Source organism: Balaenoptera musculus, chromosome 14 (assembly GCF_009873245.2).
Source record: "Balaenoptera musculus isolate JJ_BM4_2016_0621 chromosome 14, mBalMus1.pri.v3, whole genome shotgun sequence".
Classification (NCBI taxonomy): Eukaryota; Metazoa; Chordata; class Mammalia; order Artiodactyla; family Balaenopteridae; genus Balaenoptera; species Balaenoptera musculus.
Window position 1 is genome coordinate 66,361,699 of NC_045798.1, and position 20,086 is coordinate 66,381,784.

The 20,086-nt window shown below is 46.3% G+C and overlaps 1 protein-coding gene across 2 annotated transcripts in view; it reads right to left on the bottom strand.

Moving 5' to 3' along the window:
- Positions 1 to 20,086, bottom strand: part of MYO5B (myosin VB) — a 367,733-nt gene that overhangs the window by 258,337 nt on the left and 89,310 nt on the right. The window contains exon 1 of one of the 2 annotated variants that reach the window (XM_036823442.1): positions 8,795 to 8,853. The exons of the other annotated variant lie outside the window; for it this stretch is intronic. Coding sequence (XP_036679337.1) covers positions 8,795 to 8,797 — 3 coding nt within the window. The 5' untranslated portion in view covers positions 8,798 to 8,853. Of the gene's footprint in view, positions 1 to 8,794; positions 8,854 to 20,086 lie in introns of those variants that run through there. 2 annotated transcript variants of the gene reach the window in all.

A 20,086-nucleotide genomic window follows, 5' to 3' on the forward strand; every position in this document is an offset into this window, starting at 1 on the left:
TGAGGAGTGTCCACAGTTCAGGGGGCCTCGTGTGCAAACACACCCACCAGAACTTACTCATCCAGATGTGAGTCACGCCATTCAAAGGAGTTTTCCAAGAGCCTGAACAATGGCTGTTATGGCTCCTACACAAACCACCTTCACGGGCTGTAGGTTTTCACATATCCTTGGGTCAAAGTGTGTTCCATCTTTAGTGGGAATGGAATTATTTGAAAGTAAGGTGTGAGTCGGTCCCAAATTTAGGAAACAAGACAGGACAGTATCACCCACCTCTCAATTCTAATTAATTCTGGCTACTCTCCTGGTCACCAAGCTCAGAACCTTGGAAAAAACTTTCTTCTGCCTCATCTCCCGACCTCTAACTAAGATGACCAAGTAATTTACTGCCCAAACTGGGACACTTCTAAGAGTGAAAGGAAGCCCTTTTAATATTAGGTTGACGCATATGAAATGGCCACCTGGGATCATTTTTGACCTACAGAAAGGCAGCTTCATATGATTTATCTATGCCAGGTCAATAGGCATAAACCGTGCATCTCTGGTGCAAACAAGGACATATGGTCACCCAGCACCTAAGCCGTCACCAAACCCTTTCCCACCTGCTTCCCACACCAACCCTTTCCCTTTCCCCATTTGAATCATCTTGGTTCAGGCATTCTTCGCCTTTAAACTTAGGCTGCCAAGTGCTATGGTCTCCTTGCCTTCAGTCTCTCTCCTCTCCAACCCATCCTACCAAGAGCTAGGAGATCCCCCTTCCTAAAACACAGGTCTGGCCTTTCACTCCTTGTTTGAGAAGGATCAATGGTTCCCAGAGCCTCTTTCAGGCTGTTATTCAAGGCCCTTGGCGCTCTCTGGCCACTGTCTCCACTCTCTTCTCTGTTCAGTCTGACCTTTATGAGACGCCCACTTCCCCAGCACCATCCTCACTTCTATATGAGTGTAAGTCCTTTGCCTCCAGCCTCGTTCACACTGAATATCCTTAAAAGTTGAATCACCCCCCCCACCGCACCCTGCCTTGCATTCCTACTTCCTGTCCTGTTCCCACCTCCTCTCCTTAGTCTCTAACTTCCCACTCGCCCAGGGGCCCAACACTGGATTCTATGCTGGCTCCTCAGCTTGGCCACAATACACCCCCCATCTCTGACCAACATCTGCTCTCAGATCCTCTGGGAGACCCCTGCTGAGCCAGCCCAGACCCTGCAGCCTCACCTGGCACCCATCCACGGGGCCGGTGTGATGAGGAACTGTCACTGCACATGCAGTCAGCCAGTCCACTGGAATTATCCCATTTCCCGAGCAAGCCCTGGATTTTCTGGTTGTTGGTACGGTTCCCTCTTCCTGGAATGCCCCTCCCTCCCTTATCTTATCCTCCTGAAATCCTCCCCGTTCTTCATGACTTCAGCCTTCTCTGACTTTCCTCCCACACCCATTCCCCACAGATGAACCTCTTGAATCCATGTCACCTCCCTCATCGCATGCCGATGCATCCCGCTTGTCCCAGGGCTGCCCATACACTTATGTCAACCAGACTGTAGGCTCCACAAAAGCAGCCATAACCATTCTTCTGAGCCTCAGACCTACTGTACTACCTGGCTCATCGAAAGTGCTCAATAAAGACTTACTTAGTTGTACTGATGAAATGTGTTTGGTCCATGTGTAAATTATAAGATGGCTTGAACGCAATTAGAACTTCCAAAACTTCCTGAGCAATAGCCGTGTGGTTAGAATAGTCCTAAAATGACTTCACTCGGCAATAAAACTTGTAACATGTAAATTCTGATATATTTGCTAAAAATCATTCATCACTTTATAGCAGCAGAATATAGGGCTTATTTTCCAGGCAATAAGCATGATGGATTTGAAGACACAACAGGCAAAAAGTTTTAGGTTCCAAATTAGGCATCATCAAATGACACAAGCCAGTGGTCAGGGAGGGAGAGTAAAACTCCAACACAAGTCCCAAGCCTTGAAATGTCTAGAGGCAAACCCCTGACAGCTCATGAAGCAGCTGCAGGTGCCAAAGGACTCAATGCCAACAAAGAAACCAGGGCAGTAGATCACAGACCCTGGTGAAACTGAGATTCAAGTGAAACTGAGATGGGGCAGTGAAAGAAACATGAAACTGAAGACAGCACAACCTGGGATTGGCAAAGGAAAGTCAGCAGCCACGAAACTGATACTCAATCTTCAACAAAAGGGAAACTACATACAGTTTTTGCCTAAGAGGCTAGAGGTGTGAGCCAGGAAAGGACAAGACTGACCAGCCCCACTGAAGTCCAGGCAAGAGACCACCTGTCAAGATCAGAGTAAATGATTCCCTGCAAAATTAATGGACACTTCCTCCACAATGTAATTTGCTTATTATAGCTAACATTCTCCATTGAGCAAGTCAGTTTGTGTGTTTACCTAGAGGTATACTTTAATAGTCAATATTCAGAGTTGTAGAGACACTACATTGCTTAAAATCAGTTGTTTCTTTCATTATTGCTCAAACTGCTTAAGGGCCAAGGTGCCAAGTGGCAATTGTTGCTTTGAAGAACAGGCTCCAAACCTAGTTGCCACATTCTCTGGATTCCAATTAAAGTATAACATTCATATCACATGTCCCGAAGACCCCATCAAAATCAATATTAAAATATGTACCAAGTACCAAGCTAGCTATCATCATAAAGAAAACACAGATAAAGGGGAAAAACCATCCCTCACTTCAAGCAGCTTATAAACTACAACTCAATTTTGAAAAACAGTTAAGCCCCCCGACAGTGTGGGTACAGACTGGAAGTGCGACGGGGTGGGGTTGGATTAACTGGAAAAGGCTGCCAGAGGTGGTGCAATTTAAATAGAAGGAAAGGGCCAAACACTTAGAAACAGGAGTAAACCAATGAAGACCGTGGTAACGTAAGGCAGACAAGGTAGTAAGCTCTCCTGGACGATCAGTGCAGTAACTCTCTCAACTACCTGCTCCTGCAGCACGGGTAACTCAGGACCAACAAAAGTCAACTGAGGAATGGCTCAGGGAAGAGATCTTCACCAGAGGGGAGCAGGTCAGAACATGGAACCCGACCCACACAGGCCCTGCAACTAAAGACGAAAAACCCCGAGGACGCCGAGGCCATCTGCCCCCTAGGTACCTCCCTCAGCACCCAACTGACCGTCAGTATTATACACCTTTATCCTCCGCTGAATGAATGTGAAGAATAGATAGCAGTGACCTCTAGATGAATGATCCAAGCACAACTCTAAGAGCAGAGTGACCCTTAGTAACTGCCGAGGCTTGAAACACAACTTTTCCATTTTGTTTGCATTTAATCCACCTTCTCTAACCATGGATGCAATACACATTCCAGCATGTCTAAATCTGGAGTTCCTTAACGAAGTTTGAAGTTGCACATTTCCAACTTAAGACATTTTCTATGTCCTTATCTTTTGTACCTAATGGTCAGAATAAAAACAATTGAAATACGGGGAGGAAAAAGAAAACCTACCTGAAACAGAAAATGCATGTCAGGCACTAGTGGGAAATGGGTTTGGACAGGTCGGGGAAGGCAGATTTGGGAGGCTTCTCCGCACTAGAGGCTCCAGAACAGATCAGTGACATGTGAAGACCATGCTGCAGGACTGGCTGTCCAGCAACAGTGATACACACAGTAGAGGCCAAGGAAGACGTGAGAGAACAGAAGCTTGACAAGGTGTCTGAGTTTCCTTCCACTTCCAAAGTCCTGGCTTAGTTACAGAGCCAGCAGCCCTGCCTCTTGGGTGAGTAAAATGCAGGTGACTCTTGGGATTCTCACCTCCAAGGGTTCATCCCAGAACACAACGACCTTACCCTAAGTGAGAAGGTCTCAACCACGGGTGATCTTGATCCCCCAGGAGATGTTTGGTGAGGTCTACAGATGTTTTTGGCTGAGCTTTGAGCTGCTTTTAAGTGGTGGGTTGCAGCGGCACATCCTTTCAGCAACTGCCCCCATGTGCATTCGCAGAATGGTTAGCTGAGGAATACAAGATATCTTGCAGTTATTTTTCCCCTGCAAACCCAACTTGGTTCACTGATGCTAATGGGCCTCCAACATTGGACACATTAATGTTATCCTCTACCAAAAGGGCTAACTAAATACTGACAAATATTCAACAGGGCCCCATGTGCCTGCCATGAGCTCCTTGGGCTGGTTGAAGACACTGGACATAGGGCCAGGGCTCCATAGTCCACACAGGCCCTCAATGTCCTAAGCCCACCTTCAGGGATTCACCGCCCATAACCCAGTGGTCGTCTCCCAAACTCAGAGCCAAGATTCACGGCCCAGATGTTTTAGCAAAGCCCTGGCTGGGAACTTAAGGAAGAACATAAAACCACAAGCAGGTGTGGTCCAATGACAGCAAGGGAGGAGCCAAGTTTTCTCTTGCACATTAGCATGTGTTTGGATATTCACTAGAGTAAATTCTTAACTGACTAATTCACAGTCTCACTTTGTCATAGTTAAAGCAAAGTGTTTTATGTGACATATGCTTCTGCTAAATCGGGATCTTGTTTTCTCCTGAGCTGCCACACTGAAGGCAGTGATGCATGATGCTGGTTCTGCTGCTTGTGTGAGGGCTTGAGAGAATGCCTTTTCACACGTGGGAACCCCACCTTCACTGAGCAACTTTGAAGCGGTAACTACCGTGCAGCAGTATGCCCACTGACAAGAAAACTTCAGCTACCGTACACAGAGCTATCCTTAAATTATGTCCCAGTAGGAAAAGGTCTGCATAGTATGAAAGGTGCCTACCACCCTCTCCACCTCGTTCCTCACTCTTCCCGCAAAGCACATAACACCAGTTGGTTAGATCCAGGACACTGACCACTACTAGGACATGGTCACTGGCGGCCTAAGGTGACACACAGCGCTTCTCCCTTCTCTTCACCTTCTCTCCTCCAGGTCCAGGGATCAACAAAACTGAACCGGAGATAAAGGCTCCTCAGTGTCAGGCCCTCTCTGTTCTCTCCCTCCTGTCTTTGCTTTGCAGGGGACACAACCAGAGCATGGTAAGACCCCTAGATACGGATGTGGCTCAGGTGAGCTGAGGCCATTTCCACCACCCAAAACACTGCAATGCTCCAACCCAGAACTCTGATTTGCAAGGCACTGGGCTTGGGGCCAATCAAAATCTAGTGGAGCTTTGTTTAGTGTTTGGCAATTGTTCCTTAAGAGGGTCCCAGGGAAGAGTACAGGTACTTACGAGGCAGTAGTCAGGCATCCTTGAGTCCCTGACCATATCATCTCTGTAGCATGTAATCTTCACTTTAAGTCCTAAGGCAATCTTGATTGCCACACACTACAGTTTAAAAAAAAAAAAGTAACTTAAAAAACCACTCCCCCAGTTTTAACTTGGGGAAAGAAAGGCAGGATGTTCAGAGAGAATTCGCAGAAGGAATGTAACCCAGACGAAGAAAAGCCAGGTAACAAACCTTCCCAATGGTCCAGCGTTGCATAGACCCACTGAGAAGCTAGAGATGTAGAGATGGCCGCATATTAGGAATACTAAGCCAGAGGGAGAGTCTGCAATTAGTAAGGGACCTGGATACAGGGCAAAGGCTGCTATAGCAGTAACCCAGTCCAGCATGGCCCAGAGGAATGGATCAGAAGCTGGCTATTCCAAGTATGGTTCACACACCAGCAGCAGCAGCAACACCTGGGAGCTTCTTAAAAATGCAGAATCTCCAACCCACACCCAGTGAATGAGAATCTCCATTTTAAAATATCCCCAGGTGTTTTGCATGCACACTACAGTTTGAGCTTTTCCCCAAATCACCAAGGCAAAAGAACTGCATGGCCCCATGCCAGCCCAGAATTTCTCAAAGGCCTTCCTTTCCTCTCCCCATTTTCTGCTTCAGCCCATAAGAGTCTTTTCTGCCCTCTCCAGGGAGCAATGAGGAGGCAGTCTTTTGTCTTACTTCACCCCAAACTCATTCCTCTCTCAAAGGAGAAGAGTAGCTAATCCAAAGGATTGGATGTTATCAGCAGGTGGAGTTATGACGCTCTTGAAACAGACTCTGCCCTCTCTCCTTTCTCTCCTGCCCCACCCCTCCTTGATCTGCCTGTGCTCAGGACTGCAGGTTCACCTTGGGCTTCCTGTAAGCATCCTTTGGTTAGCAGACCACGTGACCTGCTTTGCAGACTCAGAGCCATCTTGGCATTTTGGCAACATCGTGACCTCAACAATTTACCAACAGTCCTGAATATGAGCGTAACAGAGCGCTGCCTAGCCATTCCTGAAGCCCCCATCTCTAACTAGTTTTTGGTGTGGATATTCTATCAACCCAAACCACAGAGGCTGGGGAGACAAAGACTCTCTAGCTCAACCCTCCCTGGAAGTTACTGTCAGCATCTCACAGTCTTACTCTTATTCAAAATCCTTAAATCTCAATCCTTTTGGTTTTTCTTTATAAAGATTCCAGTCAAACTCCTAACAACTCTTTCTAACATTATAACCAGATCGCTCTTTGAAATTTGGTGGGTCCTCACTAATAATTTGCCACCAAGAGCATGGAGTTCCAAATGGGTAGAGCAACCAGGAAGCATCATTCTGGAATATGGTTTACATGTTATGTAGTAAGAATCTCCTCCTTAGTAAAAAGTACCAGTTGTGGTTTTTTTTTTTTAATTTGACTTAGTTTAGGTCAGCACCATGAAAAATTATAATTAAATTTTTCATCTTTGTGATGGTTTTTTATCTTTCTTTGGATGAAGAAGAATGCTCAAATGGGGTGGGAATCAGGAAAAAAGGCATTCTTGCGTTTCCTACAACAATGGAACAAGTTCCTCACTAGTAATATCATTAATAACAATGAATTACAGACCACGCTCTCTTAAGCTTCAGTTAAGTAAACACAAATCTTTCACCGCCTTTCCCCAGGTTTGAAAATGATAATTCACACTCCTTGACACCGAACTTACTTCTATAACACTACAGTTTTGACCTTTTTACCTGGCCTCACAGGCGCATACTCTGATGGAAACCAGGTTACAACCGGAAAAAATGTTAAGGATACACAAGTAGTTTGCAGCTTCTGAACAGAGGCTGAAGGTCACTCCCCCCACTCCTCAGAGGACCACACTCAGGCAAACAGGGATCAAGAACAGAGGTGGGCAGTTGCGGCCACCACACTCCAGCAAGGGGAGACAACAGAAGGACTTCTCACCACCGGAGGCTTTTACGCTGGAGTCACAAGCACAAGCACCACGCAGGAGCACCTCCAAGAGACTAAAAGGCCCATGATCTATGAAATCTATTCAAAACTCTCCATGGTAGTGGCATACTCTTAGGAGTACATGACTGCAGAAACCAAGCAGCACCTGAGCACCTAGTACCTGCAGAAGTAAGAACAGAGGGTGAAAGTATCAGACAAATAAGATCTGGAAAGAGAAAAGGAAAGAGGGCAACCCAGGTGACACACAGCTTTTGAATCCTACACCTAATGTGGAGATGGAGCTATTTGATGACACAGATGGTAAGAGGTGAAAATCAAGCCAACGTGGTGACAGGCTGTCATGTTATCAGCATGCCAGGCCTCTGCGGGGCCCTGGGGGTCAACTCTTTTATCCAGAGAGTGCACAGACAGATGTGGACTCCAAAAACAGCATCTACCACCCTTATTAATCTTCTAACTGGAAGCAGAGGGACGAGAGCCCTGCCAGAATGCACAGTAAACACTGGCAATCCCAGAACCACAAAATGCCAGAGAAGCAGCACCTGTGGGCAGGCTGAGACTCGGCTGGAAAGGCTGGAACGGAGCATTCTAAGGACCACCAGGACTCACACACTGGGAGGACTCGAGAAGAGGGGTACACGGGGATATCTGGTAGTAGGAAGCAAACCTCTTCTGAGGTTTAGGAAAAGAACTGTTTCCCTACAGACTGAGGTGTGAAAAAAAAGTAGGAATTCAGACCGGGATGAGGCTGGATGATGAAACAAGACAAAGGCCAGTCGCTAGCACTTGGGCATAAATGAGAGGTGCACTGCATGCTAAGAAGCAAAAAAAAAGCTGCTGGTCCTAGGGTGTATCAGAGCTGGGCGGCAGCCAGGATGGATGGTGGAATCTGGTGGGATTTGGAGGGACTCTCAGTTGTGAAGATCGAAAGAATGTTGGAGCCAGGATGTCATTACAACCTGGAGTCTCAAACCATTACTTTCCATCAACCAAAACAGTGTGGCTACAGAGCAATGTCTCCTTAACCTTGAGCTCTGGACCAGCCACATAGAATCCCAGAAACATGAGAAAACACATCAATTAAGGACAAAGCCACCGAGTCACTTCCTTAAGTGCCACCCCAGCCCTCCCAGGCCAGCTCCTCCTGGTGATTCTGGCAGGACAACAGAGCTCTAGGCTAACTCTCAAAGACTCTCATAAGCTGGCCCATTTTTATGTAGTCCACCCTAGTCACCCTCTCCAGTTGTTTCTTACAGACTCTCCGACTTCATCCTATTCAAAAGTGAGCCCACCTCCTCCCACTCTGGAGCCCCAAGCCCCCCTTGCTTCCGTTCCCTGTCTCAGAGAGGGGTGCCATCCTCTCAGTAGCCCAGGTAAAAAGCCTCGACACTCTATTCACTACCCCTCTGCCTTGTTAATTCAAGCAGATCCCCGATTCTCCTGAATCTGTTCACCATTTCTCTGCCCCCCCCCACCAATACCCCTGTTCAGGCGGCCCCTTTCTCACTAGGGTTAAGCAGTGGACCCTTGGCCTTTAGCTTGGCCCCCACATCAATCCATCCTCCTTAGTGCAGCCAAACTGATGTTTCAAAATATAAATCTCACCATTTCCCTCCGTTGCTCAGAACTCTTCAAAGACCTCTCCACGGCTCTCAGGGTCGACTTCTCAGGCATCAACAAGGTCTCTAACCATTTCCGCCTTGGAAATAACACTAGCTTCGCTTCCCTGACTGCCCCATGCTCTTTCTCTCCTAGGCCCTCCCTCTGCCCGGAACGCTCTCCCACCCCTTCCTCCCATTGTCTGGCTACTCCCACCTGCAGGTATTGCAGCCTGGGTTTCACTTCCCCTGAGAAACGGTCCAATTCCCAAGCCTAAGGTATACATCCCTCCTCCTCCGCACTGCCCCTTTCACAGGCCCCATGACCCCATGTTGTCAGGCAACATGTCTGCATCCCCCACTAAACGCAAGGCTGAGAAGGCAGAGCATCTTATTCACTGCTGCATCCTCAGGACCTAGTTCACAGTACGAGCTCAAGGTCTGCTGTCAGATAAGTCTGTCTCCTCAGCTTATCGTGGGTGAGGTGTGGTCTCGTAATTCTCCATCTCCCCCACCTCATTCAGCAAGCCCTGGAGAAATGCTCACTGACCAAGCCTCACTTTGCTGCCTTCACTGAGGGAGGATTCAAAGGGAGGAGAACATCCCACCCTAAACAGCCCAGCAGTGGGAACTAACCCATTATGGGAACCAAGGCTGCCCTGATTCTGAATCGTGTACTTTTCACAGCTGGAGGTTATCTTGGAGATCACCCGGTCCAGGGTTTCCTCAAACTCTAGGGTACTCCCAGGGCTCCAAGAACCACCCATCTGGGGGCTCAGACAACCCATCATGCCACGACCTTCTTTCATCTTGAGCTTCAGTTAAGGTTGGGCTTGAGAAAGAGTTTCGAAGCTAAAACTGGACAACACCCCAAATTCATTTCCACCCCCTCAACTTACAGATACAAAACTGAAACACAAAGAGGTTAAGTGACTGGCTCTGGTCACACAGCTCTTTAGTGCCAGCAACCAGCCTCGGGATTCCGGCATTCTCTCCAGGTTTTCATGTACTTTTAAAATTGTGTATGCTATAGCTCACACAGCATACACACACGTAGAGAATAACTATTAGGAAGAATCTGTGTAGCTACACCCCCAGCCAAGAAAACTAGTGCCCCTCCCTCTAAAGGCGAACCACTAACCTCTTTTCAAATAATTCCCACTTACACAAGAATCTCTGAATGACAGAGCTGAGCTTTGTCTATAGCTGAACTGCATAGAGTTTGTACTGCTTTGTGTCTTGCTTCTTTGGCTCTGCGTAAAGTGGGATCCATTCACGTTACTGTGTGTAGCTCAAGTTTGTTTTAGCTGTTGTGTGCTGCTCCATTGTATGAATATACCACAATGTGTTGATCTATGTTAAATATTCAAGGGTATCTCTCCTATGTTTTAACATCAATACTGAATCAACTGACTCCACACAATTTCAACATGACTGTAATGAAAATATCTGAGTATCCAAGGTAGGAACATGACCACTTCTCCAAGCAGGCTTCACTGGCCGGATGTTTCTAAAAAGCCAAGAAATGGGGAATCATGCAGGTGGGCCTCCTACAGACACAAATCCTCAGCAATCCACAGTGCTTCCTTAGTGGCTACACAGCAATCAAATCGGGTCCTAAAAATAAAGCCTTGCTACTTGCTAATAAATCTGAATCAATAAGAATAAGTAGTAACTCTACTGCTAATGATACCAGATATACAGACAGAAATTGATAAATAACCTTCACCCTAACCAGTTCTGAATTATTCAAGTCTAACATGAGGCTCCACGTGTTGCTTCCAGCACAGAGCTGGGCTATTCCCGTAAGAGAAGAGGTACGCTTTTCTTTCCTTTCACGCAATACAGCGCACCTGGCTTTGAAGAGTCCCACATGCTAGAACTTGATTCTCTCTGACCAAGGCTCCAAGAAGAATAAAGTCACTGGGCTGATGACTCTGAGATTAGCTACATGGGCCAGGGCTAACTGGTCACTGGCACTAGTTAAGGCCCTAGAAACCCTGCCTACACTTACCTCTCCCATCCACAGCTTCCACTGCTCTAAAAACCACGATGAGGAAGTTTCTAAAGTCAATACACAGGCACATGACAACTCAATCACAGTCAAGACCAGAGTCTAAGTAACAGACCACATACCTTCCTATTAAAGCAGAATGTGTTACGGGACCAGAGGGAAGAACCATGAATGCTGGGCACCCAAGTAGGGAGAGAAGCAGCCACAAATCTTGAAAAATGCCCCCAGAAGAGTTAAGTCCTGTACAACACGCTCTCCAGATCAGCAGCTTGCCAACCTTACCCACACCAGGTCCACCGATAGCGACTTTTTCAAAGGTGGCAGGGCTTAGTGGACAAGAGCAAGGCTTTCGTCCTTATCCTACTAACAGCAGCATTACAGTGAACCGTCTTACAGGATGCCTACTGCGTGCCAGGCGCCCTTCATACACAAATGCAAATTCTCAAAAGAACCTTAAAGTCATGTGAAAATGAGGACGGACAGTGTCACTGTCCTGCTCAAAATCTTCCACTCGTTCCTCATCTCGGAGTACAAGTCCAAAGCCGTGCAATGGCCTCCAAAACCCCACACAATCCGGCCTGTGCCCCCTCTCTGAGCTCATATCCTACTCTCCCAACTCAGCTCCAGACACAGGCTTCCTTGCTGTTCCTCAAAACTCCCAGGCCCACTGCACCTCAGGCCTGGGCTCTTGCTGTTACTCTGTCTGGAATGTTCTTCTTCCAGATATCCACACTGCTTGCTCCCTCACCTGCTTCAAGTCTTTGCCCAAAGGGGAACTTCTCAGCACAGCCTCAAATCGCACCATCACTCCTCTCTCCCCGTCGCATGTTTCTCTTCTCTGCTTCATTCCCCACCCCCATCTCACCCCAGCACTTAGTGTCTAGGAACTAAATACTTTATCTTGTTTGTCTGCCTCACCTTGAAGTAAGTGCCATGCGGGCTGGAGCCATCGCCCACCATTTGCTCTAGGTATCCCCAGCAGTTGGTATTTGAATGAATAAAATAGTATTTACTCTCAGTTTACATAAGAAAGTGGGGTAATTAATTGGCAAGATTAAGCACCCTGCCAAGCATACTACAAATTACCAGAGCCAGGATTTGACCCTGGATCTGCAGGACTCCAAAGCAACTCTCTGAATCCACCCTTGCCTCTGAGAGCTCCACAGTCAGTCAAATGTGCTCTTTTTTTTAAATCCCTAAACATGTGTCACTCAAACCAGCCAGTCCCTCTGTAAATGCAGACCCCTTACAGCATCTACTGAAGATGGAAGTTAAGGAACCAAACCTTTACTCCATTAGTAAAGAATTTCCAAAGATGTCTGTAGCACAGATTGGTGAGGATGGGTTTATTAGCGATATTAACCACCTGGAAGACCTTGAAAATGTCAATGACAACAAAATTATATATACATATACACACACACACACACATATATATACAGTTTAAAATATGGTAAAGGGAGAAAACACAAAGCCAAACACCTCTGGATTCAGATTAGAGAATGCCTTACTCTGCACAAATACATCAGAAGAAGATCCTACAATCATAGTGCACTACTAACAGAATAGCAGCAGACACGAGAGCTACTTTTAAATAAATGCTCACAATAATGAGATTTCTACAATACGGAGATTTCTTTTCAGGATTATGTCACATATTGCCTCTGGACCAGTTCTGTTAAGATTTTCATTCTTTGGTGGAGATCCTATTATGTAAGGAAATGGCAAAAAGAAGAAAGAAATAATACTCAGATTAGATCAGCTCCAAGATTACTAGTGTGGGAACCGAGGCCGTGCCTTCTATTCACAATATTGTTGGCACCTCAGTTTAACCACTACCAACTCAAAGGTACACAGTGAGGCCAGCGCTAAAGGCATCACTACCATCGTTAACAATCAGTAGAGTTTCTTGCTCGAGTTGTCAAATAAAAGAATTTAAACTGATTATTTTACAGAAGCAAATTCTATTCATAAAACCACCAAGTCCCTACCCTGCAAAAGGCACTGATTAGTCATAGATTGAAACAGAGATGCACCTGACTTCAAGACTATAATTTAAATTAGTAGACAGGAGAACAGATCCTTCTGGGTTGTGTCCTCTTTGCAAGCTCTGGTGTGAGTTCTCAAGACAGGCTGCATCTTTCCCTCAAATTCATGTTCTCTGGGTTAAATTAGTTGAGACAGAACTCAAAAGAACTAGGAATCTGGGCTTCCCTGGTGGTGCAGTGGTTGAGAATCCACTTGCCAATGCAGGGGACACGGGTTCGAGCCCTGGTCTGGGAAGATCCCACATGCCGCGGAGCAACTGGGCCCATGAGCCACAACTACTGAGCCTGCACATCTGGAGCCTGTGCTCCACAACAAGAGAGGCCGCGAAAGTGAGAGGCCCCTGCTCGCCGCAACTAGAAAAAGCCCTCGCACAGAAACGAAGACCGAACACAGCCAAAAACAAATAAATAAATAAATAAATTTATTAAAAAAAAAAGAAAAAAAAAGAACCAGGAATCTGCTAAAACCCTATCTTCCTTAAGGGGTCAGTCATAACTAAGAACTATAATGGCCATTATTGTTACATCTATTGCCGTATGTTTGCAGAAAGTTTTGCAATTACCATCAGTAGTTATTAAGGTCCTTAAATTCTCTGCAGTTCACACTGGTAAAGTTATCTCATTAAGGTAAAACTGCAAGCTTATTAACATTAGGACTTGAGTTTCTAGCCTTTTCCACCATTTCTTTAACCTACTAAAGAACTACCTCTTACCAACTCATCCCCCCTCTTACTATAAGGCAACTTGAGCATACACAAGAGTCATCTGGAGACCTTCATGTGATGCATTTATGGAGAACCTACTATTTGCCAGGCAGGCTCTAGGCATTGGGGTATGAGAGGAGGAAAAGACAGGATCCCTGCACTCAGAGAACTCACATTCTAGTAGACGAGAGAGACAAAATCAGATACACAGATAGCTGCTACAGAGAGAAGTAAAGCATGGTAAGGGGCTTGGAAACAACCCAAATGGGGGAACTGAGTGTGCTATTTCAGACAGAGTAGTCAGAGACGGACTTTCCAAGGAAGTGACAACAGAGAGGAGACAAGATGGAAATGAGGAAGCAAGGCCCAAAAGCCCACCAAGGCTTTTCCATGGAGGAAAGCAAAATAAAGAGGACCAAAGTGCTTCTCCAGAGGATCTGGGATGGGTCTACAAGTCCACATTTCACACAACCTAAGTGACTCTATTACGGGTGCTCCGAGAGCCTAACTGCGAAACACTGCTATAGGATAAACACGGAGTCCTTTGTACACGACAACGACGGTACTGACCCATCACAATAAGTATAGCATCAACACTGAGATGTCTCACCAAGAGGCAAAGATAGGACTCTTATTGAGCCACCCATCCACCTGTACCCACCAAACTGGACTCCACTGGCAGACACATAGTAGGGGACACCCACGCACCTAGGCTTGGAGACACCATATGGCACCTTAACCAGCTGAGCACCGGCAGCAGTGTCTACCTTTGACCACCGTGTGTGATACTTGACATAGTTATTCCCTGTGAAAACCCTTTTCTGTCTGCCCCAAGCAGACATCAGGCCCTTCCAGTCCCAAATACCCCGTATACACACTTCCATCAGAGAGAGAAACTCCCCAATGAACTGGATGTTCTAACTGGCAGGCAGAAGCTCAACTGTTTGATCCAAGATAACAAATAACAATGACTAATGACAATAATCAAATCCACATTGTCGGGCTTCCCTGGTGGCACAGTGGTTGAGAGTCTGCCTGCCAATGCAGGGGACACGGGTTCGGGCCCTGGTCTGGGAGGATCCCGCGTGCCGCGTAGCGATTAGGCCCGTGAGCCACGGCTACTGAGCCTGCGCGTCTGGAGCCTGTGCTCCGCAGCAAGAGAGGCCGCGGTGGTGAGAGGCCCGCGCACCGCGATAAGGAGTGGCCCCCGCTTACCGCAACTAGAGAAAGTCCTCGCACAGAAACGAAGACCCAACACAGCCAAAACTAAATAAATAAATAAATTTTAAAAAATTTTTAAAAGAAGAAAAAAATCTACTTCCTTTAAAATCGAATATTAAGGTCCAAAATATGCAGCTATTTGAGATTTTAAAAAAAAAATCCCCATTGTCAAGACACTTATGAAAATGAACCAATTTGCAACAGTGTAACACCCAACTGAGTGGCTTTCTACTTTCGCTACAACAATGCTGTATTAAAACAAACTGGGTCGTTTATTTCAGTAAGACATTTATTAATGCAATGCAATCACCCAATCTCAAACACCCAAGCATATTACTGCCAACATTACACTTTCAAATCATTTCATTTAATTAAGGTTACATGGAAGCTGAGTGGCTGCTTATGAATAATGTACATTAGAGCCCTTTCCCATCACCAGGATTTAATAGTTGTTTCCCGAAGAGATTGTTTCAGCTGTGCCTCTAGCCCCCTGCTCCCACTACCAACACTACTGAATGTAAGGAGGCACTTCCTAAAGCTCCCATCCACTCTCTCCAAAAAATATCTGCTCAGCACCTCTGTGGTCAGCATTGTTCTAAGTACTGGGCATAGAACAGTGAACAAAACAGACAAAAGTCCCTGCCCTCAGGAAGCTTACCATTCTAAAGCCATTTCAAGCACTGCTTTGACATAAAACCAGAAGCCTGATCTCTCCCAAGAGTCAGTGATGCCTCCCTGCTGCTGCTGTAACAAATTTTGCCAACTTTACTGCAAGGCTCACCATGATTTGGAGGCAGACAACTACATTTACATTTGTGCTAAAGATTAGGGACAAATGAACTTCAGAGAAAAAGCTCATCATGGGGCTATGGAACACTCGCTGCTCTGATATGGTTTAATTATTCAAGCCAGAGAGCTGCTATTTCCTTTTCTTTATGTCTGAACATCAGTGTGGCCTCATAATTATCAGGTTTCAGATAGGAAATTGCAATTTGTTTCTGTACATTAAAGAATGTCCAAAAATGCATCGACTACCCAGAGATAGGTGCTGCGGGGCCCATGAAGACTGAAGTCAGTGCAGGGGTTTATCATGGCAGACTTCATCGGGGAGTGCCTTCTAAATGCCCCTCTTCCCCACTCTCCTGCCTGGCTTTCATTATCATCCTGGCTGAGAGCAACTCAGGCTGCTGTTCTTATCTCCAGGCATCTCAAATGCTATTTTTCTTTAAGTACATGGCAGTTTTAGCTTTTGTCCAAAGCCTTAAGAGCTGCTACACCAATGGAAAAAAGAGGACACACAATTAACTCATTTTAATCGATTTCCCAAGCTAAGTCCTGAGACTGACAAATGAGATCAGATTGCAAAGATTAAACTTCCATCTCACAGTCCCATTTATAGCATTAAAATCTATCTGCCACCTGAGCTTGATTTCGTGGTCTTTGCCTCCTCTCTTTAAAGCACCCAGCACACCAGGTTGTTACTTCATTTGGTCCTATGAAGCAAGCAGTGGCAATTATCACCATTTTACAGATGAATAAACTGAGGCACAGGTATAAGGAAAAGGTGGTAGAATTTGGTTTTTTTAAAGCATGTTATTCTAATACTGAATTTATGCTACAAAAATTTGGAGAATGCACAGAAGTCAAGTCACAGCTGCCCAAAGAAAGAAAGAGAAAGGAAGCCCATGTCTCACAGAGAGCCAAGCCTTCAGCTACTGGACTCCTACGAGGCCTTTGCCCACTCTCCGATCACTCTCCCCAGGCAGGCCTGCTGTCCCACATACTGACAGAGGAAAAGGGACAGTTGACATCAGAAAAGAGGAAGGCAAAAGTGCCACTGCATCTCTTATAGATGGGCACCTGCACCTACAGAATCCATTTCTATTGCGGGGGTGGGTCTGTCTTCCCGAAAACCTCAGCAGAAGGCACTACATTAAGACCAAAAAAAAAAAAAAAGACATGTTCAGTAAGAATGAGTGGCAACTGCTGTCATTAGTCCAAGAAACAGTCATTGCCACTTGTTCCATGAGCACCAAACCAGCGAGGCAGGGAGGAAGGCAAAAGAAGAGTGGGAGATGCAGACCCTCCTCCACCATGAAGTCCAGGGCAGTGCAGGGCCACAGCTCAGCCCTGGGAACAGACCTGTGGACCAGCACGCGAGCCCCCTCCCAAGCCCAGCCCAGCTCAGGGGCTCAGCGCACGCCACGCTCTGAAGGCAGCAGACCTGATGTCAAGTTCCCACACTGCCCTTTCCCACCCGTTTGATTCTGGGTGGGCTATGGGCCCCCAAGGCCCAGATTCTGCATTTGTGAGCCAGGGATACTCGTCTCCTGGAGTACCGCCCTCACAGGGTGATCACAAGGATTAAAAAACATGTTTAAAGCAATTACCATAAAGTCTAACTGAGCATATGCTTTATTGTGTTAACTACTATGATTACTAAATTCAAGGTAAGACTCTAGATGATTTAGACCTTCTCAAACTATCGCTAGTGAAGGACCATGTATTAAATTTCCAAACTATCATACTGATGTTTTTGGAAAATAATGATAAAAATGAATCACCAGAAAAATCACGTGCTTGAACGTCACAGCAAAGCTGACTTGCCTAATACTTCTCAGGCACCTTCCAAAGTTGCACTAACTCGTCCAGGTCACCAAGATACCACTTAGGAAGGCTCATCATGTGACAGGTACCCAAACAATACTCAAAGAGCCCAGAGGGGCAGCCAGGTTTCTGAGGGCAGCTGGCTTCTAATTAAGGGGTAACTGAGGCCTGGGGGAGAATCAGGTTTATGTAATAAAGTTACATAACCCACTCCCAATTCAGACATTTGTCCAAGCTGGACAAGCATGTTCAAGTGTCAGCTGACTCCTTCAGAAGCCTCAACTCACACTGCCCTAGAGGGAACTTGGCAAAGAGCTGAAGGACCAGAGCAGGAATAAGAGCTCATCCTTCTTGAGGGATCAGTGTCACCACATCTGGGAGCAAAAATGTGATGATAATGAAGGCTGGGAGGTGCCAGGGCGACCAGCAGTGTCGGCACTACTTCAACAGGCTGGGCATGTGGCCACCTCCTCAGTGAAGCCCATGCAGTGCTTTCAGAGATCTACGGATAATATCAATAGAACCTTCCTTCGGAGAAGATCTACATGGTTACCGGCCTGCCCCCCTTTCCTCACCCAGGAGGCGCCTCGTTTGCTCACAGGGCATTTGAAAATCACAGATACCGGGGGAAAAAAAGCACTAAAAGCCAGACAGACCCAGGTTCTACTCTGGACCTCTACCACGAACAGGTTGTTTGATCTTGTACAAGTCGCTTCCTTGCTCTGAGCCTCAGTTTCCTCAACCAGTACAGAAGGGAACAAAAGGCAGATGTCAAGGGTCAGGACCCCTTCGGACTCCATGATTTGCATGGCGCTACACCTCAGTGAGCACTTATCTGTCCTTAACACCTGACTTCCACACCAGACCTCTGTCCTCTGCTCCACCAGTACCTGTCCTACGAGTGACTAACAGCTCTCCACTGACCCTGAGGTGGGGTGACAGCCCTAGACTGCTCATTGCAGTCTACCCTCTCCCCCTCAGGCCTTTCCCCCTCAATCCTCACAATGCTCAGACAGGAGCGGGCCCTTGGCTAATCTTCAAAAGATGTCTGTGGAATTGAGTCTTAAGGCTAGACTCCACTAGCCTTACGTAAGGGAGGCTGACGGTTATGTCACCTCTTTCTTTCAAAGAGAACGTCTATTCCCATTTTATCAAGTATGTATTGAGTACCTACCATGGCCATGCCCTGTGCCAGGCTGTAGAAAGACCACAGCAGAAAAACATTGTCCCTGTCCTCACAGACCTGACAGTTTACCGCTGAAGCCTAGTCATCAGTCTGGCTTCAAAATCTTACAGAACATTCTAGAACTACTAAATAACCTACTCCAATATTTAAATCACCATTATCAGATATCTGTTCCTGTAACATGTTGGGGGATTTTTAGGAGCAGTGAATAGATTTTCTGGTGAGGATTCTGCATGGGTATACAAGGGTGAGTCAACGTGTAATGTTTTAGGGGCGTTGTTTCCTTTTTAAAGATAACTATTAGCTGATCCCCGTCTACTCTGGAAAAAAAAAAAACAGGCTTGGAATGTTTCCAGCTACAACTAATCAGAGATGACAAAAGGAAGAAATAATGCAACATCATTACTCCTTCCATGTCCCACCCAGACCCTGCCCAGCTTCCCCATGTCTCCAGGACTTAGACACTGAATTAAAATATAGGGATTTCTAATAAGTGTGATAATGTTTTCCTAGATGATTCAGAATGGGTCAAACAAATTTAATTAACAAAAATTGGAAGTCTAGGACAGAATCCTAAGAATAATCATACCACATTCCTGTGGTCCTAAGAGACCAAAGTTCTCAGCTACAGGACATACAACAATTGGTATCACTCCACGAAAGATGGGGCTACGTTTCTTTCACTAGCAATCCCCCAGTAACACGTGGAGAGATATGTCCCCATAACAGCCTTCTCCCTGGTGGCACAGTAGTTAAGAATCCACCTGCCAATGCAGGGGACATGGGTTCGAGCCCTGGTCTGGGACGATCCCACATGCTGTGGAGCAACTAAGCCCGTGCACCATAACTACTGAGCCTGCGCTCTAGAGCCCGTGTGGCACAACTACTGAGCCCGTGTGCCATAACTATTGAAGCCCGTGCACCTAGAGCCCAAGCTCCGACACAAGAGAAGCCACCGCGATGAGAAGCCCGCACACCGCAAGGAAGAGTAGCCCCCGCTCGCCGCAACTAGAGAAAGCTCACGCGCAGCAAAAAAGACCCAATGCAGCCAAAAATAAATAAATTAAAAAAAAAACAAAAACACCTTTGCATAAAGCCAGTCTCCAAAGGCCTGGGACGGCACTTCCAGCCCCACTCATGGATCAGGAGCAAGCTTCCATGATCCCTGAGCCCAGTACAAGAAACAGCTCTAGGGACATCAGTCATAAAATCTGAAAACTTTGGACTATATAACTCTACACAGTATACCATCACCCCCTTTCTCCTTGGGAGTCTGGTTTTCTTCCTCTCTAGAACCAAAACCTTATAATCTATAAAATGGGAGAATTAGAATACCTGCTTGCTTCTTAAACGTTCTGAAAAGCCCAGAAAAATGTAAGTGCATGAAGAAAATAGGGCCATTTTGCTCTGTCCGTAGGCCCCAGCACTCCCAGCAGAGCAGGAGACAAACAAAAGCCACACTTGGCAAATGCCCAAGAGCTTCCCAGCTTCAGCTGACAAATGAAATGATTTTGTTACT